The 27,171-nt window shown below is 50.4% G+C and overlaps 1 protein-coding gene across 3 annotated transcripts in view; it reads right to left on the reverse strand.

Annotated features, from left to right (window-relative positions):
• Positions 1 to 27,171, reverse strand: part of PSD2 (pleckstrin and Sec7 domain containing 2) — a 48,852-nt gene that overhangs the window by 8,274 nt on the left and 13,407 nt on the right. The window contains exons 2-9 of one of the 3 annotated variants that reach the window (XM_030828228.1): positions 26,717 to 27,137; positions 22,740 to 23,189; positions 22,125 to 22,319; positions 18,938 to 19,018; positions 14,487 to 14,599; positions 13,692 to 13,750; positions 2,377 to 2,466; positions 405 to 448 (exon numbers count right to left, since the gene is read on the reverse strand). In XM_030828228.1, the coding sequence (XP_030684088.1) occupies positions 405 to 448; positions 2,377 to 2,466; positions 13,692 to 13,750; positions 14,487 to 14,599; positions 18,938 to 19,018; positions 22,125 to 22,319; positions 22,740 to 23,189; positions 26,717 to 27,087 (1,403 nt within the window). In that variant the 5' untranslated portion in view covers positions 27,088 to 27,137. Of the gene's footprint in view, positions 1 to 404; positions 449 to 2,376; positions 2,468 to 13,689; positions 13,751 to 14,486; positions 14,600 to 18,937; positions 19,019 to 22,124; positions 22,320 to 22,739; positions 23,190 to 26,716; positions 27,138 to 27,171 lie in introns of all 3 variants that reach the window. The other 2 variants (XM_030828224.1, XM_030828237.1) reach the window with 2 other exon arrangements.

Genomic DNA, 27,171 nt, shown 5'->3' on the forward strand with positions numbered 1-27,171 from the left:
TTCCCACTGTCAGTAACAGTCACCACCTAAACGTGGTCATATTCTCCAGGTTATAGAGGCCTCATGCCTCCTGTCTGCCTACTTCCCAAAGGGAAAGGAGCGGTCATCAACGGGAATTGGAACACTATCCCCATATAGAAAACCAGCTGTGGACATCATAGAACTAAAGTCACAGTTCAATCTATTCCATAACAATGCAAACATTGCACTCTTTTTCTCAATACAGAAAATGAATCCAAAGGGGAATTCAACACCAAGTGTGCGCCAGCTAGACACAGATGTCAGACCCTGGATTGGGAGGGATCAGCACCATGGAGAGTGGCCAGAATGAGGGACCTGCACCCCCACACTCCCCCTCCCAGGGATGCAGGCTCCCCATACCTGTGCCCATAATCACTACTCACATGGCCCATTCCAGCTTTTCATTCTTGATGGAGTTGTAAAGGGTCTGGGAGAGGGAAAAGAGAGAGGGGGAAATTCAGGTGAAGAGTCAAAGAAACCCCCATCTACCACCAATAACATGGGTACAGTGAGGGAGCACCTTTTCAGCCAATGGGGCAAAGTGGGTGTTTGAATCATACTTATTTGTTAGATGGGTAAGTGAGTGGGTGGGTGGATGTACGGATGGGTGGTATTTAATTATGTGATCACTTAATGTCAATCTCCCATAGGAGACTGTAAGCTTCACAAGGTCAGAGGCTGTCCATTTGTTCACTACTGAATTTCCAGTGCATAATCCAGAACTTGACATACAGCAAGTGCTCAACAGGGTAGATGAATGGATGGGAGGATGAATGGGAGGATGGGTGACTGAATGGATCAATGGGGAAGTGGACAGGTGGAAGATGGAAGGATGGGTGGGAAAATAAGCAGGTGGATGGGTGAGTGAATAGAAGATGGGTGGGTGGACAGAGGGTATATGAGGAAGATTTAGGGGTGTATGCATGAGGATATGGGTGGGCAAATGAATGGCAGGGTGTTGGGTGGATGATTGAGTAAATGATTGGGTTGATAGATTTGAGGATGAATAGGTGGGTGGGTTGCTGGGTAAGTGAATGGGTGGGGAATGGGGGATAGGGGGATGGGTGAGTAGATGTGGAGATGTTTGTCTAGGTGAGTAGATGAGGGAGTGTTTGAGGAGTACAGGGTGTCTGTGTGGGTGAAGGGTGAATGGGTGAGCGGTTGCTATGCGAGGAGTGGGAAGGGAGAGTTTGGGGATATATATATATGGGTGATGGGTGAATGGGTGGGTGTATCAGTAGGTGAATGATTGAGTGGCTGGGTGGATGCATGGGAGGATGAGTAGATGGGTGCAGAAGTGGGTAGATAGGTGAATGAGTAGTTGGGGAGAAATGGATAGGTGGGTAGTGGGGCTGGGATTGTTTGATCTCACAAATATGTTCTTAACAAATGCTTCTCAATGGTGAAGAATATAATATAGTAAGAAGAGTGACGGAGACAATGTTCTATGGAACATTGGGGTTTGGATGGAGACCTCCGAACTCATTATTCAACTACCACTGTAGTATCATCAGATTCTTCAAACCCACTATTTAAAAATGAAGCTGGCTGGGTGCAGTGGCTTACGCCTGTAATTTCAACACTTAGGGAGGCTGAGGTGTGAGGATTGCTTGAGCCCGGGAGTTTGAGACCAGCCTGGGCAGCATAATGAAACCCCTAGCTCTACAAAAAAAAAAAAAAAAAAGCATAAAAATAAAAATCGCCAGGCACAGTGGCATGCACCTATAGTCCCAGCTACTTGGGAGGCTGAGGCAGGAGGATCCTTTGAGGCCAAAAGCTCGAGACTGCAGTGAGTCATGATCGCATCACTGCACTCCAGTGTGGGTGACAGAATGAGACCTTGTCTCAAAAATTTAAAAATAATAAAAATGAACCCATCACCGACCCACCAAAAACCTGCTCCTTTTCCTCAGTGGAGAAATGACCAGACTAGAAAGGCTAGAGTTCCACCCTTCACTTCAGCCTCAAAAGAAAACTGGATTCTCTTAATTCCTGGTGATATTGAAGGAATGAGGGGGCTTTCCCTTGTGGTGACGATAATGATGTTTGTGGTGAAGGTGGTGGTGGTTGTGGTGGGTGGCAGCTGTGACAGTTCCTAGCAGTGTTGATTATTACTGTGACAGTAATGGCAATAATGGAGTACTAAAAACAAATCTCACAAAGCCTTCCCCTCTGCCTAACTCAGGAAACACAGAACAGCCAAATGTTGAGCTCGGTGGTTTCTAACTTTGTCATCATGGCCCTGCACCTTGTGTTAAGGGCCTGGAATGCCAGGATTTCACGAGGCAGAGACCTCTCTCCTCTCTATCCATGCAGGGCACAGCTAGTGGGATGGGGACTCTCAGCAGACAGTACCTTCAGCAGGTCTTTGGCAAAGTCTTGGCCATCATTCAGCTGGTCCAAGTTGGCAATGAATTGCTGACAGGACATCTTTTTGCCAATGTTCTGTAATGGAGAAATGGTTCTGCCTAAGAGTAGGGAAGGAGGCTGATGTGTTCCCCACACACCCTGCCCTGCCCAGCCAGAGGGATGAGGCAGCATTAAGGGCAATAATGAAAATTAAATTGCATGAATTTTCTTTTGTCTCCAAGAGTTTACAAAACTCTTTCTCACAGTCAGAACTGTGCTTGATTCTCAAGCATCTTGAGAGGTTGTGCTTCACCTGCAGCCCAGGTGAAGGAGTTGGGCTGGATGAAGAGTTGTAAGAGCTGACATTTGCCAGGTGCCTACTATGTTCCAGGCCGTGTGCTTGACATGCATTACCTTATTTCTTTCTCACCCCAAGGAGGAGGTGAGGTGCCTGTTTTTATTATCCCCATTTGACAGGTAAGGAAACTGAGGTACAGGAAGGTGAAGTGACATGCCCATGATCACAAGGCAAGGAAGTGAAAAGGCCAAGTGTGTCTGAAACCAAAGCCCGTTATCTCACCGCTACTCCACGGTTAACTCTCCCAAGGTCACTCAGCACCAGGACTTGAACCCAGGCCTCTTGGCTTCTGAGCAGAAGCTCTGCATATTCTGCCACAACTGTCTCACCCTCTCACCTGCACAGAGGGGCAGCAAGCCTTCCAAGACATAGGTGAAGTGAGGGAAAGATTATGGGAGTCAAAAATCAATTGCCACGGACACACATGAGTGCCCCATACTGAGCTGAGCTTAGCTGAGCTGGGACAAAGAAAACCCAAGCAGATGGTTTCACGCTCGGAGGTAGAAACAGGCAAAGAGCTGGAAATGAGTAAATCCCCAAGTTCTTCCTTCTTGTTTTAACCAATGAGTAGCAGAGGGGCTCAAACCCTGCAAACCCAACACCTAAAATTCATATTTCCAGACTCTCCTTGCAGTCCCCACGTTTGAGAAAACATTGAACAGCACTTGGTGAGGATGAAGACTCTTGAATACCAGATACTTATCGCTGTAGGATTTTGTGCGTTGGGGTTTGCTCTAAAGCAGTGTTTTCCAAGGTTTACCTACAGAACTCTGGTATTCCAGGAGATGGAAATAGGTATTCTCTCAAAAAAAGATTTCATAATAGAACAAGTTTATTTACATGTTTCAGAGTCTTTACCATGCTGATTTGTGCTGGTGTCTCCAAGGAGACGATTCCATGTCATTTCCCAAGTTTACTGACTGTGGCACTATTTTAGCAAAGACACTCTATTAGCATCATGTGGGACATTCACACACCACAGAAATCATTCAGAAAACAATGATGTAAGGCTTTATAAGTAGCTGACAAGCAAGAACTTTCTATGCCTTTCCCAAATAGTTCAGGAGAAAAGATCCTATGTATGCCTTGATGCAAGTGTGTTTTGTATTTTTCTGTGTAGTTTTACATATATATGTGTGTGTACATATATAAGTATATAGCCATGTGTGTACATTTGCAATACAGGATTATGAGGGCAATGTTGGTAAGACTGTCTTTGAGTTCCACACAAACAACTTTCCCCAGCCATCGGTCAGGAGCGCAAAATCAAAAAATAACACGGCAAGATTTTTAATCTGAGCAATATCAGACTATCTTCTTGTGGGTGAACCTTCCCAGCAGCATTGGAGGCTTTACAAAAGCAGTGAAGTCTTCAAGGGTGAGGATCCTGCAGAGGAGTGTGGAGAGGTGACCCCAGAAAGAGCAGCATTCCTCCCCGAAGCACCTGCTCCTTCCCAGCAGTGTGCAGGGGCTGAGCGGCTAAGTGGCCTCTTAGGATTGGAGAAATGAGGTTCGAGTTCAGGGTCCACCAAGGACAAGGGTCCTGGGAAACATCCCAGTCACACTTCAACATAAAAGTTGAAATTAAGAAAGAAAATACTAAAAGAAGAAAAAGTATCCCAGATGGAAATGTGGAGGAGCAGAAATGAATGAAATAACAAAAAGAATTGGTAACTCTAAATGGAAATTGACTATGTAGAGCAACAATAAAGTTTCCCAGGGAATAAAATATAGAGAGATATAATAGTTAAAAGCATGATAACAGGAGTATATAAGTTAAGAGAGCAGTAAATGGAACTAAAGTGTTTCAAAGTATTTCATTGCCCAGGAAGTGGTACAAGTACTTTATAAGTCGAGAATGAAAATTGCCAACCATAAAAGGAATTCCGAAAGAATGCACAACTAACAAGCTAACAGAGCAGGGAAATTGAATTCTAAAAAATACTTAATCCAAAAGTAGGCAAAAGAAGAAAAAAAAGAAACAGAACAGAGGAGTCAAAGAGAAAACAGTCCCTTGATATACTTAAACTCAAATATATCATAATTCATTAAATGTTCAAATTAACATTACCAGATTTTATTTTTAAGTATATGATACAAGAGACATGCCTTAAATATAAAAGAACAGAAATCTTTGAAAGAAAAAGTCAGAAGAAGATGTACCACATAAACACTAACAAAAGAACTCCAGTATAGCTACACTAACATCTGAGAAAATAGATTTGAAGGCAAGAAGCATTACTAGACATAAAGAAGGACGTGTTCATAGTGATAAACGGGTCAATCTGCCAGAAGATACAATCATCCTAAATCTGTATACATCTAGTAGCATAGCTTCAAAATATACAAGACAAAAATTGACAGAACTAAAAGAAGACATATTCACAATCTTGGCTGGAGATTTTAACACTGCTCTCGTAGTAACAGGAAGAACAAGCAGACAAAAAGTTGGCAAGAATTCTATGCCAAAAAATTAGATAACCCAGATGAAATGGACAAATTCTTAGAAATACACAAGCTACTAAAACTGGCTCAAGAAGAAATAGAAAATCTGAATAGACTTATAACAAGAGATTGAATCAATAATTAAAAAAAAAAAAAAAGCAAGTCCAGGTGTGGTGGCTCACACTTGTAATCCCAGCACTTTGGGAAGCCAAGGTGGGAGGATCACTTGAGCCCAGGAGTTTGAGGCCAGTCTGGGCAACACAGGGAGACCTTGTCTCTAAAAAGAAAAAAAAGAAAGAAAGAAAAGAAAAGAAAAGAAAGGAAAGAAAGAAAGAAGGAAAGAAAGAAAGAAAGAAGAAAGAAAGAAAGAAAAAAAAAGAAAGAAAGAGAAAGAAAGAAGAAAGAAAGAAAGAAAAAGAAAAAGAGAGAGAGAAAGAAAGAAAAAGAAAGAAGGAAGGAAGGAAGGAAGGAAGGAAGGAAGGAAGGAAGGAAGGAAGAAAATTAGCTGGGCGTGGTGGCACATGCCTGTGGTCCCAGCTACTCAGGAGGCTGAGGTGAGAGGATTGTTTGAGCCCAGGAGATTGAGGCTGCAGTGAGCCAGGATCACACCACTACACTCCAGCCTGGGCAACAGAGAGACCCTGTCTCAAAAGGAAAAAAAAAAAAAAAAAAGAACACTATCAAGAGATGAAAAACAACCCACAGAGTGAGAAAAAAACATTTGTAAATAAAGTATCTACTAAGGGTCTAGTATCAAGGATATACAAAGAACTCTAAGAATACAACAACAAAAGACATACAACCTAATTTTAAAATGAGTGAAGGACCTGAATAGACATTTCTCCAAAGAAAATATACAAACGGCCAAAAAGTACATGACAAAAATGCTCAACATCACTAATCACTGGGGAAACACAAATCCAAACCACAATGAGATACCACTTCACATCCACTAGGATGGCTTTTTTTTTTTTTTTTTTTTTTTTTTTCAAAAAAAAGAAAAGGGTTGGTGAGGATGTAAAGAAATTAGAACACCCCTGCACATTGGTGGTGGAAATGTAAAATGGTTCAGCCACTATGGAAAACAGTTGGGCACTTCCTCAAAAAGTTAAATGTAGAATTATCCTGGCCTGGCGTGGTGGCTCACGCTTGTAATCCCAGCACTTTGGGAGGCCGAGGCGGGCGGATCACGAGGTCAGGAGATCGAGACCACGGTGAAACTCCATCTCTACTAAAAATACAAAAAATTAGCCGGGCATGGTGGCGGGCGCCTGTAGTCCCAGCTACTCGGAGAGGCTGAGGCAGGAGAATGGAGTGAACCTGGGAGGCGGAGCTTGCAGTGAGCCGAGATTGCGCCGCTGCACTCCAGCCTGGGTGACAAAGCGAGACTCCGTCTCAAAAAAAAAAAAAAAAGAATTATCCTATGACCCAGCAAGTCAGTCCTAGGTATATACCCCCAAAATATGAAAACAGATATTCAGACAAAAACTTGTACATGAATGTTCATAGCAGCACTATTCACAAAAGATGGAAACGACCCAAATATCCATCAAGAGATAAACAGATAAACAAAATGTGGCATATCCATACAATGGAATAGTATTCAACCATAAAAAATGAACTACTAATACATGCTACGACATGAATGAACCTTGAAAACATGCTAAATGAAAGACGCCAGTCACAACAGGCCACATATTGTGTGATCCCACTCATATGAAATAGCTACAATAGATGAATTCACAGAGACAGAAAGCAAATTAGCATTAGCCACGGGCCAGGTGGAGGAGGAAATGGGGTATGACTGCTGATGGGTATGGGGTTTCTTTTGGTGTGATGAAGATGTTCAGAAACTAGACAATGGCAGTGATTGCACACCATTGTGAATGTACTTAGTGCCACTAAATTGTAAGCTTTAAAATAGTTAAAATGGTAAGTTTCACAACAAGAAAATAAATCAATAAAAATATACACGATTTTTACAACACATATAGGCACCTCACTGGCACATATAGAACATTATAACCAACAACCACAGGATATATTCTTTTCAAGTCCACGTGAAACATTCACTAGAATTGATCTTTCTCAGGACCAAAAAGCAAGACTCACGCAAAGAAGTGAAATTATACTGGGTAAGTTATCTGCTTTAAAATATAATACTTATAATGACAACCAGGCAAAAAGACATGCACCCAGATCATCCCAAAGCCCAAGGGAGGTCCATGATTTGGGGCCTCTGAATTCCCAGTTCCGCCCCTCCCTCCCACCCCATTTGGATCTACAGGGCCTCCCAGTCTTTCCTGAGCCCTTGGACTTCTTCCCACAGCCTCTGTCTCCGAGCAGAGGAAAGTCACAGTGGGTCCAACCACCACCCCATCCCAAGGCCTGGACCCTGGCACTCTAGGGCCAGGGTGACCATCTCCTCAAACTCATCTCCTTGCCCAGAGTAGAGGCTAGACGGGTACAGGGTGATGCCCAGGCCATCATCCACGTAGTAAAACTGTGTCACTGCCTTTGCCCCACAGGAACCAGGCCTTTTCCCACAAGTCTGATTTCCATGCACAGCCCTGAGGTCAGAACAATGCTAGCCTGTCTTTAAGGCTCATTCCAGAAGCAGGATGAGGCGGGCCAAGCAGACGTCATCCTTCAGGAGGAGGGGAGGGGCTGATCAAAGGTCCTATGGCAGAAAAACCCTTGCCACTATTTCCAAATCTAGGCTAAATCTTAATTATACTTGGTATTCCCTTAAGGTTATTGTGTGGGGTTCTGTCACCATCTGAGAATGGGCAGACCTCTGCAGACCTCAGGACAGCATCCAAACCCCTGGCCTGTCCCTCCAGCCCTCCACCATCCAGCCCCAATGCGCCTCGCCAGAAACTCCCGCTGTTGCCACTCTTCAGGCAACACAAGTTTGGAGAGAAATTAAGCTGTTCCTGAAAAACAATTAATCTTTGTTTCAGCTTGAGCTCTCCTGGAATGACTTCTCCCACCCACCCCTCCCTCTCTGTTTGCCTCAATCCTGGTGGTTCTCCCTCCCTTACCCCAGCCTTCAGTCCACTGACCAGTGCCATAGGCTGTGCAACACAAATACCTCTGGAATTTCTCTCCTGGTCTCCGTCTCCAGTTCTAACCCACACTGCCATCTTCTCATGGCTGGAGCTTGCAAATCACCATTCCCTGACATCCCCCACTCAGTGCATCCCAGGCTCATTTGCTGACCCGTCATCACCCAACATCACCAGCATTGGCATCATCTCCAAAACCCCCATTTCAAATACAACTCCTGAACCCCATCTCCTGCTCTTCCACCTCCCCCATTCTTTAGAACCCTCACTCCAACAACCCTTTGATCCTCTGTTGAGATCTGATACAGTTTCACCCTGTGTCCCCACCCAAATCTCATCTCGAATTGTAATTTCCACATGTCAAGGGAGGATGGTGATTTGATGATGGGGGTGGTTTCCCCCACTCTGTTCTCATGGTAGTGAATGAGTTCTCAGGAGATCTGATGGTTTTATACGTGTTTGGAAGTTCCTCCTACATTCTTCTCTCTCCTGCCACCTCGTGAAGAAGATGCCTGCTTCCCCTTCCGCCATGATTGTAAATTTCCTGAGGCCTCCCCAGCCATGTGGAACTGTGAGTCAATGAAGCCTCTTTCCTCTACAAATTACCCAGTCTCAGGGAAGTTCTTTACAGCAGTGTGAAAATGGACTAATACAAGATCCAAAGGTCCTCTATTTCTTTTTTATCCAGTTTAGATTCCAGGCCCCTTCAGTAACCACTTCCCTGCAAACATCTCTCTTGCCCCTTTCTGCTTCTGTCGTATTTGCCTAGGAAAAGCCCAGCACTGACTAAACCCAACTGATTTCCTATACCGTACCTGTATCCAAGTCCAACCAAATACACTTGTGGGACACACAGCTGTGCTAATTGGTCCCATTTTATGTCTATGACGACAGCCACATGGGCATGGAGACTCCTGACTGCCACAGTTCCTGTGTTTGCTCTCCATCCTCCATGAACATGGCACAGCTTTTCCTTTCCCTTAAGCCTCAAAGTCCCTGTAGTAGACACTGTGGCTGTCTCTCTCCAAAACCCTTTTCCCATTATGTATCAGCAATGAGGTGTGGTTGGGGAAGAATGACCCCACCTTCTAGCCCAGGGCTAGGCCCTGGATCACCTCATTCCTCTTGCCACAGAGATTGATTCGGGTAACCTAGGCTTTTTCCAACTATCCTATGGTATTCCCTGGACCAAAGAGACCAGTTCAGAAAATGGCATATGACCCATCTGGGGCCAATGGTATTTTAAAGCCACTTTCTGGGAGCTTCTGTGGTAGAAGGCTTCCTGACTCCAGCTCCTAAGAAGACACTTCGGGTACCAACTCTCTCCAGCAAGCAGTGAAGTGTGGCTGTGAGGCCTGGAATTGCTGCATCTATCGGGCCCACGTAGGGGAAGCCAGGCTTGGGATTAGGCTGACATCACTGTCAGAAGAAAATGACAAGAAATTAGATCACCTCTTAACTGGACACAAGGCTGATTCAAATCCACCCTGGATGCTGCCTGACTCTACACTTTTCAAACAGTAAGTAGCTGCCATTTTTAAAGCTAGTGGGTGTTACATTTTTTGTGACCTTAACTAAACCCATCCTGACTGGTCAGCCCCCTTCCCATCTTGCCTCTCAGCTCAGGACCTCATCTCATGCTTCGTGGTAGAAGTAGAAGCCATCAGAAGCCCCTCATCTTCTCATTGCCAGAGCTACCAGGCCCACTGCGGCACCTCCACTTTCTGCCTCACTTTCTTATGAACATGGGAGATGGGTCAACATTCCCCACTCACACTTAAGCCCACTTCCCACCTGTGCTCTGCTTCTCATCTCGAGGGAAGCTTCCACTGTCCCTTCTCTCTCCTGCAGTGGCAGCGTCTTGTCTGCTAGGTTGATCCTGGTGGCACACGCACAAGGTTGGGCTGTTTTAACATCAGACTTGACCACTGGCTCCTGTCAGGCCCCCATGCAAGGCCAAACATCTTAAGAGCTGTCTATGGCCACCACACCCTCACCTCTTGAGCTCATCTCACCCACTTCAACCTGGCATCTGTCCTCTCCACTCCACCTAAGGTGCTCTTATAAAGGTCTCCAATGACCTTGACCTTCCCACCCATGACCACTCCAACCCCAATGGTCACTCTTGTGCCATCACCTTACTTGACCTCATGGCAGCCTTTTATACAGTTGGCCACTCACTCCCTTCTCGAAATGCTGTCTTATCTGGGCTTCAGAGATGTCACACACTCATGAATTTCCTCCAACCTCCCTGGATGCGTTGCAGTCTTTCCTACTCCTCTGCCTGGCCTCTACATAACGCTGAGCCCCAGGACTTGGCCATCAGTGTGTTCTCTCTGCAGGGACATGGCAATCAGCCAGTCCCATAGCTTTGAATTCCACCCCACCCCATCTCTGTCTTCAGCCCAGGTGTCTGCACTGGGCCCAGACTCATCCATGTTACCGCCTCCTTGGCCTTCCCGCACTGATGTCCAGAGGCATCTCAAACACAGTTCAAAAGCGGGACTCAAGTCCCCCTCTCCCACTCACCACCACCCCCACACATGAGTTTCTTCCCCCTCTCAGGAAATGGCACCCCCAGCTAGACAGATGCCGAAGCCACCCTTGCTCCTCTCTTTCACTGACCAACCCCATCAGCAAGTCCTGTTAGACTCAGTCCTGAAAGGTCTCCCTTGTCAGTCCCTTCTACCCATGCTACCATCATCTCTCACCTGGACGTAAACAAACACCACTATGGAAACAGTTCTGCAGCTCCTCAAAAAAGTAAACACAGAACAACCAGATATATGAACCAGCAAGTCCACTGCGAGGTAGAAACCCCAAAGAACTGAAAACAGGTGTTCAAACAAAAACTTGTGCACGAATGTTCACAGCAGCATTATTCCCAACAGCCACAAGGCGAAAACCAGCCCTGCTGGCCCCATTGCCTGAAATGCGTGGTCCCAGATCTTTCCATGGCCGGCCCCCGCTGATCCAGGTCTCTGCCCAAACCTTGCAGGCTTTCCCTGACTCCCAGTCCGGACCCCATCACACCTTCCTGTGTATGCCCTTCATGGAGCTGCACAGCTTGTAATCGCTTGTTCACTTCTGTGTTGTCCACCTCCTGTAACTGGTGGGGCTCCCTTTCCTGTCTTGTTCATGGAACACAGAAGCAGGGTTGTTGTTGAGCCTCCAACCTCGAGGGTCCCAGCGCCCCTCCTACACAAAGCCTCCTCAGTTCCTCAACCAGACAGCACCCATCTCAGGAGCATGCCTATAGCCTGATAGCCCCTTACTGCCTCCCGCTCTGACCAGAGCTCTTTTTGTGGGCACTAGCAGGGCCCCTGTTCCCGAGATCCCCACAACCCACCAGGCCTCAGTCCCTGCTTGATGAGTGACAGGGGGAGGGGAGGAGGCAAGGGGAAAAGTGCAAAGCATCAGGTGCTCTGAAGAGCTCCCAGTAACTGCAACCGCCAGGCCTTGGGTATGAGCTTTACTTCACATTCTTTACACACTGGCACTTTATCATGGGGAAACTGAGGCACAGTGAAGTAAATAACTTGTCTCAGGCCACACAGCCTTCATGTGGAGCAACAGAGAACAAAGCCTCGGAGCCTGCACTCCTAATCTCTGAGCAGTACCACGTAAAGAGAGACATCTCTACTAAAAATACAAAAAATTAGCCGGGCGTGGTGGCAGGTGCCTGTAGTCCCAGCTACTCGGGAGGCTGAGGCAGGAGAATGGCATGAACCTGGGAGGTGGAGGTTGCAGTGAGCCGAGATCGCGCCACTGCACTTCAGCCTGGGCGACAGAGTGAGACTCCGTCTCAAAAAAATAAAATAAAATAACAAAATAACAAGAGAGAGACGAAACCCTCAGTGTCTGTCTGCTGCAAACATGAATACTCATCCCAACCCACTTCTAATCTATGAAGTGCTGACATTTCTCTTCAGCTGTGGCATCAATGTGGGACCATGCCAGCTAAGGCCCACCAAGCTCCGGGGTGCTCTTGGCCCAGGGTTCACTACACAGTGGCTGCCACCCTCCTTAGCAGTTCTTAGCCATAGGGAGGCCCAGCCAGGGGTGGGGACAGGGAGTGAGGGGCCTGTTGAGTGCTCCTTTTAAAGCAGGCCAGCAACACCTGCTCTCTGTCAATAAACAGAGGGCACAGTCTAGGGGAACAGCAGCAGGCTCACGGGCTTTGGCGCTGAGTGACATTCATGTGGAATGCGTCTTCTCTCTTGTTCCACACTCAGGTTGCAGGCCCAGGTGGACTTGGCAAAAGCTGTCGCATATTTGCTCTTCCTGACGCAGGCACTGAGGCTCTAGCCCTCCCCAGGCCAGGTGCCCCAGTGCACCCATGAGCCCAGGCTGCCAGCACACTGGGCCTTCACAATCTGGCCCTACAGAGGCCTGCAGGCTGGGTCTTCCAGCTTGCCCTTCATTCAGTTTTCACAGTAATGAGGAATACTATTGTTCTTTTTACGTAACAGTATTCTTCATAGTAAAATCCTTACTAGGTGCCAGACCCTGCCCCTTGGTGCCACGTACATTACCTCTCTCCGTCCTGCCCATGACACCGCAGGGAGGTCATTATTCCCACCTCACAGATGTGGAACCTGAGGCTCAGAGAGGGCCAGTGCTTGCCCAGGATCACACAGCTACCACGTGGAGGCAAGAGTAGAATCTGAAGTTTGGTCTATCCCAGCTGTTTCTTTCACCCCCATATCACCTGGATTTCCTGGTTAACTTGCTGGCCTGTTGTCCCCATGAGTCACTGAGATATCCCCTACCTAGCAGGGGGCTCCAACCACCGTGGGTGAGCAATGATGGGGCAGTGATTGGGTAGAGCCAGATGGTGATGGGGGACACAGAAGGGCAACATGGTAATGGGGGCCTCGGCACACAGGGCATGCACACCACTAGCTACACTTACCACCTGCGAGGGCAAGAGAGCCCAGAGAGGGGTCCCGGAGCAGATAGAGGAAAGAAGAAGGAGTTGTTTAGCCATGAGAAGTGTTGAGACAGCCTGGGGCCTGGACCAGACACAGCCTCACAGCCTGGGTGTCCCACACCAGTCACTTCACTGCTTGGCCTGGTAGGGGCCGGGGGTTTGGGAGAGGCTGTCCTGGGCATGGTATTTCAATGCAGCTGCATTCAGACTTGCGGGACAGGGGCAGAAAGGGCACATGGTCTCTTAGCATGGACAAGGGGCACACATTTGTGGCTCATCTTAAACTCCCGTGACCCAGCTGCTCTCACTGGCATACTTGGGGGTGGGGACGCAGGTGGATCACAGGTGGATGAAACTAGGGCGGGGCCAAATCTAGAAGCCAAGCTGCCCAACCCCCTCCCCCAGCTTCAAAAAGAAGCCCGGCCACTGAGTGAGAGGCCTCAGGAAGGGGCCGGGATCAACACAAGGTGGGTCCCTGAGAGGACATGCGACACCCCCCACCACCTCCCCAACTCACGTGGCCGTGCAGGTCCGTGTTGAGCAGCATCAGGGCACAGGTGAGCGTGTGGATCCCATCTGAGTCAGAGACGGTGGCACTCTCAGTGCGAGGATACAACCTCTTCCCACTCCCTGTCTCCTGACGGAACCCGCCAGGAGGCCTTGGACACAGAAGGGGGCTGGCCGCCTGCCAAACTCACCTCAGGGGCCAGGGCCTGTGTGATGCTCCAGGTCTGCCCCAACTGCAGGGCCCAGGTCACTTGCCTGCCCCAGGAGCCTGACCACCCTGGACCCAATCTGGCCCGGACTCCTGCCTCCTGTGGCCAAACTCACCTTGAACCCCAGACCCAGGAATAGCTCTGAGCTCCCAGCCCTGCCCCTGCATTGACCTGTGTCTCTCCCAATAATGGGCCTCGTCCACTAGTTCCTGGGACTTAGGCCCATCTATTGGGCAAGTCCTGTCCCTAAGAGGACCCCGACCTAGACCCCCACTACACCGGGACAGCCACCACACCAACAGTCAGCACCATGACAGGGACCACAGAGAAGGGAGAGCCACAGAGCTGAATCCCGAGGCTGGAGGGACTTCCAGGCAGTGGGGAGGAGAACAGGCAAGACTGCGCCTTGCTCAGCAGGCAGACGTGTGCCATAGCTTATTCAATTAGCATTCATTGAGCACCTACTGCATGCCAGAGAGGACAAACCATCTGGGTCTGGCAACAGGACTGAAGTGCTAGGTGGACCAGGATGGGAGGGGACTAGGGCCTAGCTGAGTGGGTGGGGAGGGTCAGGCAGAGTGGGCAAGGGGCCATACCTTCCGAAGTGCTGTCATCAGGGTTGCACTGGCAGTACCGGCGGGAGAAGTGTGTGAGGACCCGCTCACGCTCTTGTGTCTCCCCCATCAGCGGGAAGGCCTTCAAGAATGTTCTGGAAGGCAATTCAAAGCTGCTGAGGGCAGTCTGAGTCCTCACCCAGGGTAAGACCACCCCACACACACACAGCACACACCCACCCTAGGGGGCCAGGGCTCCAGTGCCCCACTCTCTGGGTCTGGATGCTCTCTCCACGCCCAGGAGGCCCTGGCCCCCAGGATGGCCACTCTGGAGTGCTGATGCCAGGGGGCCTGGTAAGCTTTAGAGTTTCAGTCCTCATTGCCCTCCAGGGACCTTCTGAAATTAGGCAGAGGACAGATGGTGAAGAACAAAGACAGAAGAGCACCTCAGCACCTGCTCTTCTTCAGGGTAGATGCCCACTCCTTGCTCCTTCCCCTACAGCCGGACCATGTCCATGCCTGCCCTTCAGAATGCTCCTCCTCAGTCATCCCCTCTCTTTCATGTGCCACCAGCTGAGCCCCAGGTCCAACCCCAGCCCCCCCAACTCCTCCTCCACCCCAGGTTTGAGTTGCCACCAAGTCCTGATGGTTTGTTCTTCAACCTCAACCTTAATCCTCCTCCGCTGCCACCACCTTCATCGTGTGCCCAGGACAACGGGGTCACCCCTGCACCCAATCCTCCTCCCTGCTGACACCAAGTTGTCTTTCTAAATACACACATAAACAGGACTTATCCTGCTTAAAATCCATCACTGGGCCAGGCACGGTGGCTCACGCCTATAATCCCAGCATTTTGGGAGGCCGAGGTGGGCAGATCACCCAAGGTCAGGAGTTCAAGACCAGCCTGGCTAACATGGTGAAACCCCGTCTCTACTAAAAATACAAAAATTAGCCAGGAGTGGTGGCGCACGCCTGTAATCCAAGCTACTCGGGAGGTTGAGGCAAGAGAATCACTTGAACCCAGGAGGCAGAGGTTGCGGTGGGCCAAGGTCGCACCATTGTACTCCAGCCTGGGTGACAGAGTAAGACTCCATCTCAAGAAAAAAGAAAAAAACAACCTCTGATTCCTTGGCACCCTCAGAATAGCACCCAGGCTCCTCATGTCATGGCCATGTTCACTGCCCAGACTACCCTCCTGTGCCTCCAACCTCATACCCACCTGCTACACCTTGGACAGAACAGGCATTTCACTACTCAGTGCCTCAGAGCAGGCCTGGCCTCCGGGACACCCTTCCTTCCTCTGCTGGGCAGCTCTGAATCTCCCTCAAGGCCCAATACAAAGGTCATTCCCTTGGGAAGGGAGATTGCAGGCTGAGGCCGTTGGTGTCTCCATCAGTCTTGAGTTCAGGAGATGGTTTGTTCCTAATTTTTGCTATAGTTCATTTCGTTTTGGCCCAGAATGGCTGCAATGCCCACTTTGCTTTACCCTCTCTCATGCCACCTCCTAAGGCACCCTGGGACCTGCAAGCCATGACTTGGCCAGCCCTTACCCTCTGAGGCGCCTCAAGGCATCCAAAACTGCAGAGTACTCTCGAAATCCAATCCCAAGCAACCAACTGCTGCATAATAGCACTGCCCTGTTTGACAGCTCGCTGTCCTACTCTCCCTGTCTCTCTTGCTCCCTGTTCTCCTCTCCCATCTGTCCCCAGCCTGGCCCCTCCCTCTTCTCACATTCCTCCAGGACTTTCTCAAAACCTCCCCCATTCCAACCTTAGCCTGTCTTACCTATGAGCCATCCATCCCAACTCCTACTCCCCAGCCCAAACTCCCCTTCCCTGGACCCTCTGCCCCAAGCCCCAACCCAGTGCCGCCACCACCAAACTCTTGGGCTGTCCCTAGGGGCAGCCTCACCACTGTCCACCCTCCCCACATCTTGGCACCAGCAGCCCTTTTACTCTTTCCTCTGTGGAGCCTCTCACACTGACCTTTCCCCTCTGCCCAACCTCATGCTTGTTCTCTCCCACCTGACCCTCTTCAGAAGCCTACATGCCTTTAGATCAAAGGCCACCAGTACACTGGGGCCAGTGCTTGCTTCCAGAATGTTGCTTTACAGCCAGTACCTTCTGTGGCTCCCCAGTGCCTGCACAGTTGAGCCTCAGTACTGGGCTGGCATACAAGGCACTCAGTCCAGCACCCACACCTCTGATCATGAGCTGACCCCGCTGAACACCTTCCCAGACCAATCTTCCTCATTCTAGCGCAATCTTTACAACTCAGCTCAGGATACAGTAGCCTGCAGCACACCAACACTTCCACTGAAAACAATGAAAACCATGGGTTTTCTTAAGATATTGGAAAATTTCTGAGGCAACAAAGACCAAAAGGGCCAAGATTCTGGAGAGGAGAGAACTGAGGGAAGGTAGTTTGACCTTCTGCAGCTGCTTTTTCCCTGGAGGCATTGCTGATTGTGGGCACAGGCAAGAGGCAGGGCATTGGGTGGCATCAAGAGGCTGGAGACTTCAGGGACTGTAAACACATGGCCACTTTTCCCTTTGAGATAGTTGCTGAATTTCAGAGATATAAAAGATATAAAAGGCAGGAGGCTAAAAGGCTAAGCAGAAAACCTCTGAGAAGTAGAGGGATATTTTGTTGAAGAGGGGGCAGTGTTGCTGCACTGAGAAGACAAAACTAGGCTTCTGAGCCAACAAGGGGGTTTGCCCAACTGAACACACGAGGCTCCCAGTAGAAAACTCTGAGGGCTTTGACCCTATGATCAGAGCAAACCCTGAGCCATACCAAACTTCACTGCAACCTTGATTGGATTAGGACTGCATCCCCATACACCTTCTAACTGCCTAGCAAAGGACAATGTAAACCCTCTCTGGAGGAACATAGAATAATCTAGAACCACTACAATTCTATACAAAGTATACAGCATCCACTTTTTTTTAAGTTACTAAGCATGCAAAGAGACAGGATATATGATGGAAAATCAAGAGAAAAAAGAGACAATAGAAACAGATACAGATGATTCAGATGACAGATACTGGAGTTAGCAGCAAGGGCTTTATAACTAATATGTTCAAAAAAAGAGAGGGAAAGGTGGAGAAAATAATGGAAAAGATGGATAATTCACCCAGAGAATTAGAATCTATTTTTTAAATTTTTTAATAAAATGGAAATTCTAGAAATGGAAAATATAACATAAATTCAAAACTCAGTAAATGAGTTCAAAACCCATTTATGCCTACAGTTCCATTATTGGAACACTAAGCATGTGGGAGTCATTTATATCCTACTGCTCAAAGTCATCGCCAAGGTCTGATTTTGCAATTCAGAAAATTGCAACCTCAGGCATAAATGGGTTAATGACATATTAGAAACAGAAAAGGGTAAGTGAAGTGAAGTGAAAACAGGTCAACCGAAAATATCCCAACAGAAGCAGAGAAAAAAGAATGGAAATTACTTTTTTTGTATGTGGTTTTTGTTTATTTGTTTGTTTCTTTGAGATAGGGTTTCACTCTGTCACCCAGGCTGGAGTGCAGTGGTGCAGTCACGGCTCACTGCAGCCTCAACCTCCCCAGGCTCAGGTGATCCTCCAACCTAAGCCTCCTGAGGAACTGGGACTACAGGCCTGCACCACCATGCCTGGCCAATTTTTCTACTTTTTTTGTAGAGACTGGGCCTCCCTATGTTGCCCAGGCTGGTCTGGAACTCCTGGCCTCAGGTAATCTTCCAGCCTCGGCCTCCCAAAGTGCTGGGATTACAGGTATGAGCCACTGTGCCTGGCCAGAAATTACATTTTTTTAAAGTGTAAGAGACACATGGAACACAGTCAAAAGGTCTAACGTGCATGAGTCACCCTACCCCTTAGCTCTGAGATGCATCCATTTCTCCTAGGGCCTGGCCAGTATCTGCCCAGCTGGCCCCTGCCACCAGAGCCTGCTAGATACTACAGGACTGCACCCATCCATTCTACCCTCCTGCTCCTGGGAACCTGCAATTGGCCCTCCTGAGGTCTACTCCCTAGGTCCAAACACCAACGGAGTTGAGATAAAATCCCATTTTACCATCTCCTCCTTCGATGACTGTGGGGAAGTCTCTTTATCTCTCTGGCCCATAGTTTCTTCATGTGAAAAATAGGAATGATAGTGCCTACCTTACCAGGTACAGAGGATGCAGTAAGCAAGGTGAGTAAAGACCTAGAGCATCTGGCAGGCAGGAAGTGCTCAATACAGGCAAGTCCTGAGCCTCCCTTCCTCTCCTAGAGTCACAACTACATTTCCACCCTCACATCCTAACAGCTACTACAAAGCGGGCACTCGCCTAACTGCTGGGCCGCTGCAGCTCCTGTGGCCCCTTCCCCACAGCCTCACCAGGGGGTCAAAAGACTTGCCCAAGGTTGTATAGCAAGTTTATGGTAGAGCTGACATGAGAATCCAGATGTGCAGCCTGTACCACTTGTGGGCACTGCCTGTCCCAGCCCCACTGACCTGAGTGCTCGGTCCAGAGTCAAGCCCGAGAAGTCGAAGAAACTGAGGTACTCCCCGGCCACCAGCCTGCTAAACTCGTTGCTGCCAGGAGAGTATGGGATGTCTGTTAGAAGCAGAGTCCAGCCCAAGGATGACAGAATCACAGGCATTACTTGGGGAGTGGGGCCCAGGGTACCCGGACCCACCCACCCCCCAGACCTGCTCAACCCCTAGGCTGCTGGCCAGTTGGGCCATAACATTCAACCTTGGTCTGGGGGTGTCAGGAAGGCTTCCTGGAGGCGGTGATGTCTCAGTCAACACAGGGAAGTACGAGCTAACCAGGAAAAAGGAGTAGGGGTGGGATGATGCAGTGTCCCCAGGGAGGAAACTGCATGGCATGTCCAAGAAGCTACTAGCAGGGCCATGTGGCCAGAACCTAAAGAGCAGGAATGGGGCAGCAAGTGATGAGGCCGGGACCAGGGGAAGGACCAGGACTTGATTCAGAAGGGTTAAAGCAGGGATGGTCTGTATTTTGGAACGCGCTACCTGCTGAGTGGAGACCCACAGGGGGACTGCCGTAGTTGTCCAGATAGAGATAGAAGGGATGGGGAAAAGAGAGATTTAGGGGGCAGAATCCACAAGACACGGAGATGGAATGGACATGGGGCATGACCAAGAAGGTGGTCCCCTGAGGGAGATGTCAGACTTCAGGACGAGGCACCCATGTGAGAGTCATCAATCCACAGCTGGTCAGTAACAGCTCAGGGTGGGGCTGAGCCCATGCAACAGGAGAGGGCATAGACAGGCTGGCCGACCCAGAGCCCCGAATCGGGGTGGGAACCCAGGAGCAAGCCAGCGAAGGAGGCTGAGAAGCAGCAGCCAGAGGTGGGGTGTGTTGTCCTGCAGGCCAACGAAGACAGTAGTTCAAGAAGACTGGCATGAGGAATTCTTGTCAAAAACTAGAACAAATTTCCACCTGATTCTAATTAAGCCTGGAGCTCGCTGCCCATTTGCAGGACCCATGGGAAATACAGAAACATGTTAAATAACACCATCAGGATACCACATCCAAACCGTGGAACATTCTTTAGGACAAATGGCTTGGTTTCTTCAACAAATACACGGCACTTAAGAAGGGAGGAGGACTGCTGAATTGCCGAACTGTTGTTGGTTAAAAGAGACTTAACAGACCAATCGGCCAAGTGCAACGTGTGGACCCTGTTTGATTCTTGATTTCAATAAACCAACATTTTTGAGACAATCAGAGAAAATTAAACACAGACTGAATGTTGGAGAGATTAAGAACTTTTTGTTCATTTTGTTAGAAATTATAATAGAATCATGATTATGTAAAAAAAGATCCTTATCAGTTGGAGATACAAACTGAAGTATTTATAAATCAAATGATAGAGTGTCTGAAATATGCGTTACAATCTTCCAGCACATGAAAAAAAGGCTGTGGGTCATAGATGAAATGAGAATGAAGAAAATAGTAACTTTGAAACTCAGTAATGGGTATATAGAGGTTTGATTATTTTTTTCTCTGCTTTCGTGTTTGTTTGAAATTTTCTTTTCTTTTTTTTAATATACGGAGTCTTGCTCTGTTGCCCAGGCTGGAGTGCAGTGGCACGGTCTCAGCTCACTGCAACCTCCGCCTCCCAGGATCAAGCGATTCTCTTGCCTCAGCCTCCCGAGTAGCTGGGATTACAGGCACCCGCCACAGCGCCCGGCTAATTTTTGTATTTTTGTTAGAGACAGGTTTTCCCCATGTTGGCCAGGCTGGTCTTGAACTCCTAACCTCAGGTGATCTGCCCGCCTCAGCCTCCGAAAGTGCTGGGATTACAGGCATGAGCCACTGTGCCTGGCCTGAAATTTTCATAATAAAAAGTTTAATTAAAGTAAAAGAAAGAAATGGCCAGTCTCGTGGAAGCTGCTGAGGGGCTAAGGTGAGGCCTGGGGAGCAACCACCAGATTCAAAGACACAAGGCCACCATTGACCTTGACACAAGAGGTTTCTGAAGTTGGTGTGGGGAGAGGAAACCAGTGTGGAGGGGCTGAGTGTGGAGAAAGAAAGGGGATAGAGGCCACCCTGGGCAGAAAATCCAAGAATTTTGGCTAGAAGAGGAAGTGGGGTTGAGAAACAATTTTTGTTTTTCAGATGGGAGAGACTTGAGCACAATTAGCTGCTGGAAGGAGTGGTTGAAAAGATGGGAGAGGGCAGGGGCAGGCCACAAAGAAGGCTCCTGAATGGATGGTGTTAGGTTCGGGGGTCCAGCCCAGCAGAAGAGGTGAGGGCATCTGAGTTGTGATTTCTGGGCTGGTGCGGTTGTCGGGGACCTGGTGCAGGAGCAGCGTGGAGACTGCGGAGGGTGGAGGGAGAAGTGGAGGGAGGGAGAAGAGGAGGATCCAAGACCTGAGCCGCCCTCAGGGCATCCTGAGGCCTAAAGCCTGCATGTCACCTCCCACTCATGGGCAAGGGTCTGGACTGTCTCCCAGCCCTGTGAGCAGTGCTGCAGGGCCAGGCCTGCTCCTGCACAGCTCAGAGCCTTAATGTGGACGTTGGGAGGCAATCCGGATGAAAGGACCAGGGGCAGGTGGTGGGTGGTCACACTGGTGGTCAGATGTGTGCAGGATGTGCCGGCAGACTTCCTCGGTCCTGCAATCCCGCCTGTCCCCCGGTCCCCTTTGGGGCCCTCATCTAGCCAGTTCTCTTTGCACCCGATCTGAAGGCCAGGGGGTGCGCTTTGGGGGCTTCAGCCCCTTCAGCTGGTCCCGATAGACAGTAGGGCTTAATGAAGGAAGGCCAGGAGCCCTTTCCTGAGCTCTGGGTCCCAGAGGTGTCCCCCGAGGCCCGGGTTCTCCTCTCTCCCTGGCCCCATTAGCTGGGCCCAGCTCCTGCTGGCTTCTCTGTCCTCACATCCATCGTGGCCCCATAAACCACATCCCACATCCCGCACCCCCAGCCCTGAGGGGCTGCCCGCCACCACCCCTCCCCGAGAACATCAGCCTCACCCAAGCAGCCCAGAAAGGAAACAGATTTAGGGCGAGGCCAGGAATGAGGACAGTGGCGGGAGGAGGTGTCCTTGGGGAACTGTTGGGAGCGCCCCCCCAGCACCTGGCACCCCTGAAGAAGGTCACCCACACCCCCTTCAGGCTGAGGAAGACACGAGATTTGCCCGGGGTTGGGGGCGGGGGAGCTCACACTCACTTCTTGCCCAGCTGCCGGGCCACATCACAGCGCTGGAAGCCCTCGAGGTGGTAGAGACGGCGTGCCAGCCGACGAGCAGCCTCACTGACCCCCTGGCACCCATTGGCCAGTGGGTCTGCACTACCAGGCTCCAACCCCTCCGAGCTGCTGAGCTCAGAGTCTGAGTCTGACAGGCCGTCCTTCAGGCTGGGGTCACTGCAGATGGAAGGTGGGTGGAGGAGTAGCGTCAGAGGCCCAGGGTCAAAGGCCCCAGAGGAGGCTGGGAGGTTTCCCCAGGCCACTGCAAACCATGTAGGGGCCAGAACAGGGAAAGAAGCTCCACTGCAGCAGGAAGGAATGAAATCAGACTTTCAGAAGAACCTCCCAAGTGAACTCACAGCATAGTTCCCTGACTCCGCCCACTTCTACCGGGGCTGAGAAGGCCTGGAAGAGCAGAATGAAACCTCAGGACACAGGGTGGGAAGTCTGGATGCAGAGGGTGGACCAGGTGACCTTGAAGAGGGCATGCTGACTCTGGACTCTGAGAGTCACCCTAACCTGCTTTGCCCCTTCTGGGTCTCAGTTTCCCCATCTACTCAGTGGTTCTCCCAGCTCCCAGCCTGGGCCCTGCCTCACCTGGCTGAGTTCAGCAACTTGTCCGTGTCCTCCTCATCATCATCCTCGTCCCCCCCTGGGCCCTGGGGGCCATCTTCATGGAATCCATTGGGCATGGCCATGAGAGACAGGCGGCTCAGGACATTCTCGGAGCGGCTGCTGGAGATGGAGCGCCGCAGGGGGCTGCCCAGCTCCCCATCACCACCAGCTGCCCCCATGTCCCCCTCAAACGCTATGTCCCCAATGCCCAACCCAGCCCCTGGCTCGGGGCTGTCACGGGCCCGCTGCTGGATGAGGGGTGTGAGGGGGGCCTCGAAGCTGACGCAGCTGTCGCTCTCATCCGTGAGGCTCAGCCCGTCTAGGGAGTCAAGGCTGCTGTACTGGGTGCCCTGCAGCAGCTCTGACTCCAGAATCTTCTCAAACGTGGCGCTGAAGCCATCCCGCACATCTGGCTCCCCAGGACCATCCAACCTGTGGGATGCAAGGAGCCAGTCACCATTTTGCCAAGGTGTCCCCCATACAGGTGCTGGTGACTGCACTCATCTGTGTCTGGGAGCCCCCTGGGAGCACACCACCCCCCCATCCTATTCACTTATCCCTTCAGCCAATACTAACTGAGCACAAGGTGCCAGACACCGGGCTGGGTACTGGGAATACTGTAGGGAAAAGAGCAGACCTGGGGCCAGGGCCCCCAGCCTCGCCATCTCAAGTAAAGATGCCACCTCAATATGGTGTGCTCTAAGAGGCCCCAGTCCCCTGCCCCTGCCCTGCTGCCAGCTACGGGGCTTCCCTAGGCCCTGCCTGAATGGAAACACTCTTATGGCCATGGCACACCCATTGCCATAGACACCTAACCCCACATAATCACACTCCTGCCCACGGAGACCTGGTGGGCATCAGATATGTGTCTAAATGAATGAATGTGAGGCCTCGTCCCCCAGCCTGTCCTAGAGGGCTGCTTCCTCCAGGCTCCCAAAGCAGTGTGAACATCTTCTTATCACAACCAGTGTCACACTGGGTCACAATTTTGCTCTTCCCACAACCTGGTAGGTTCTTAGCTCCGCCAAACACATCCTAGCTGTCAGGTCTGGCCTCATTGCCTCCTCCTCAGAGACAGCAGGGGAGGCAGGCCCACGGCACACTGGCCTCCTGCTCCGGGATCTGTTCGTTTACTCCTCAGACCTTCCCAGCATGTAAGATTCTGTCTGTTCCCCTGTTTACTGTGTTCCCCAGCCCCAGAACAAAAGCTTTGCAAAGCCAGGGAGCACCCCGCACATAGTAGGTGCTCGGAACATCTGGCTGAATGATGTGCTGGGTGAATGAACATATGCTTGTCAGCCCCATGGCCCCACCCATGCTTCCCAAGCCCTTGCAGGACCCTGTGCTGTCCCCCAAAAGAGGTCTTTGCACTGTGTTCCCTCTGCCCAAAGTGTTCTTCCCCAGCTAAAGCCCTCCTTCCACATCCCTTTTCAGTGACCACTGCCCGGACCTCTGGATCTAAACCATAACCTGCCTCCAAACACCCTAGCCCCTTTTTTCCTACGTTTTCTTCCCCAAAACACTTATCTCCTTCCAATATACTATATAAGTATTTATTGTTTTAATATTTATCATCGGTCTCCCCACTAGACCGTAAGCTCCATGAGAGCAAGGGGATTGTATGTTTTGTTCATCTCCAGCACCTGGAAGAGAGCATCGCACATAGGTGACCTGAGGAGCCTGGGAAGATTCCTATCCACCAGGGACATGAGCAGGTACACAGGGAAGGAAGGAGAGAGAGACTGAGAGAGTAAGACCACAAGAGGGGGACAAGAAAGAGACAGAGGAAAGGGATACAAGAGGACAACAGAGACAGAAAGTGAGAGAGATAAGGAAAGACTAGACAGACGGCCAGGTGCGGTGGCTCACACCTGTAATCCCAGCACTTTGGGAGGCCAAGACAGGTGGATCACGAAGTCAGGAGATCTAGACCATCCTGGCTAACATAATGAAACCCTGTCTCTACTAAAAATACAAAAATTAGCCAGGCATAGTGGCGGGCACCTGTAGTCCCAGCTACTTGGGAGGCTGAGGCAGAAGAATAGCATAAACCCGGGAGGTGGAGCTTGCAGTGAGCTGAGATTGCACCATAGCACTCCAGCCTGGGCAACAGAGCGAGACTCCATCTCAAAAAAAAAAAAAAAAAAAAAAAAAGAACTAGACAGACAAGGATAGAGATGGAAGATAGAGCCAGCAACAGGAAGAGACACAAGGAAAGAAGACAGCAGGCTGAGCCCGGCCCATTTCAGATCAACTGAGGCCCATGATGTGCAAAGCACTCCCCTCCCTCTGCATCAGCCTCCCCTGAGGCTCTGGCCCCGCCCTACTTTCCCCCAGCCCCTGCTGCCTAGCAGAGACTGAGTTGTATTTGGAGGACTGGGAAGTGCCCCTTCCCCTCGAACATCTCCTTGGCCCCCCAGTGCCTAAGATTCTGTCCCAGTGTGCTTCCTGGAGAAGGCACTCCCACTCCAGCCCCAGCAGGACCTGAGACTGCAGCCTCATTAGGCTCTCTCTTGCCAAGGAACAAAGTGGGGAGGGGGACAAAAATCTAAAAGGCACAGAATGCCTGGCAGGGGCTGGGGTGGAAGTTTCCTCTACTGACCTCTGGAAGGAAAGGAGAGGAAAGAAGCTTCATTGCCCTGGCCACCAGGGCAAATATCCAAAGTCAGCCAAGTAAAGACACCTCTGCCAGGCCTGTGCTGGGCACTAGAGACATCCAAACAAGACAGAGCCCTGCCTGCAGGGAGCTCTCAGCCCAGGGTCACAGCCACCAATGGACCCCCCATCTCCCACCCCATCATGCAACTGAGCAAGCCTGAGGGGTGGCCCTGATGGGAGCTTGAAGACCATCAGTCCAATCTCCAAGCCTCCAACTGCCCCCAGCCTCGCCATCCCAAGTAAAGATGCCACCTCAATACAGTGTGCTCTAAGAAGCCCCAGTCCCCTGCCCCTGCCCTGCTGCCAGCTATGGGGCTGCCCTAGGCCCTGCCTGGATGGAAACACTCTTATGGCCATGGCACACCCAGTGTCACAGACACCTAACCCCACATACTCACACTCCTGCCCACGGAGACCTAGAGACACTTATCCTTACATAACACGTACATGTGCCCAAATGTGTAGCCACAAATGCCCAGGCCAGGGGCACCAACACCCCCCACCCACAGCCACCAACCCCATGTATACCAACATGTATACCAACATGTTCACACATCCCTGTGCACACATGACGTGCAGGGCAGGCACACACTCATGCCCCCACGCACACTCACACACTACCCGTACACTGCCCTTTCAGGCCAGAGCCTGCAGCTATGCACGCTAAGACTTCTAAATGCTTTCTTTTCTCAGTCCACCCTGGTGCCTTCTAGATATTTCTCTGTCCCTTCTCTGCCCTGCTTGTCCAACACACCCCCAAAACCCCAGGTCTCTCCATTGCCTGCTGAGGACAATAGAAATTGGGCTGTAACTCCAGTAAGCAGGACTGAAGTGAGATCCCTGGTAGAACTTCCTGACGATTACTGCAGGTGAGAGTAGCTGAGAGGGATTAAAGCCTAAAGCCTGCTTTCCTGGAGTCAGTTGAAGGATTTCGGAGAGTCTCATTTCCAGGAAGCAGAGGAATGAACCAGATGAATTTTCACATGGGGCATTTTAAAAGGACTTGGAAATCGAATGCCCAGCCTGGGATGGAGGGAGGGCAGCACCCCCCGCCCCCTGCAACCCACATAGAAGCAGCTCACGATGGCACAACTTTCAGCCCCACAATCTGCTGGCCTTTGAATTCTCCATCATGACTCTGTCCTTTCAAAACACCCAGAATCTGGGCAAAAGAGGGATATGAAATCCCCATTTTATGTGTGAGAAAAACAAGAACCAGAGAAACTAAGTGGCTAAGCCCAGGCCACACAACAACAGAGCAGCCAAATGTGGTGAGCTCCCATCCCAAGACATCCACTCACCCCAGCTGAGGGTCCTCAGCATCTGGGCAGAGGCTCCTGGAAGCATCGTCCCCCTCTGCCAGCATGCCAGCCCTCCAGGGCCTGGACTCTGTTGAATCTTCCAGAATGTTCAAGTCTCGCCCCAGGGCTAGGCCATTGGTGAGAGAGAGGCCAAGGCTGAGGCCATGGAAGGCCACATCTGGGTCCTTCGTGGGTTCCTCAGTGTCCGCTGGGGTGCCCCTTCGCTCTTGCCCTGGGCTGCAGAGGCTGCTGTTCAGGCCTTCACTGGCCATCCCATTCCGGACCCCTGGCTCCTCTTCAGGCTCTGGGCTGGGGTCACGGGTGGCATCGCCTTCCTGAGGCACTGCAGATAAGAGCTTGTCCTCCTCCATGGCAGCCACTGCTTCCGCCTGTCCTGGCTGCTCCTGGGACTCCTCTAGACCTGGCAGTGGGTGGAGAAAGGAAGAACTGGTCAG

Source organism: Nomascus leucogenys, chromosome 2 (assembly GCF_006542625.1).
Source record: "Nomascus leucogenys isolate Asia chromosome 2, Asia_NLE_v1, whole genome shotgun sequence".
In the NCBI taxonomy this organism is placed as follows: domain Eukaryota; kingdom Metazoa; phylum Chordata; class Mammalia; order Primates; family Hylobatidae; genus Nomascus; species Nomascus leucogenys.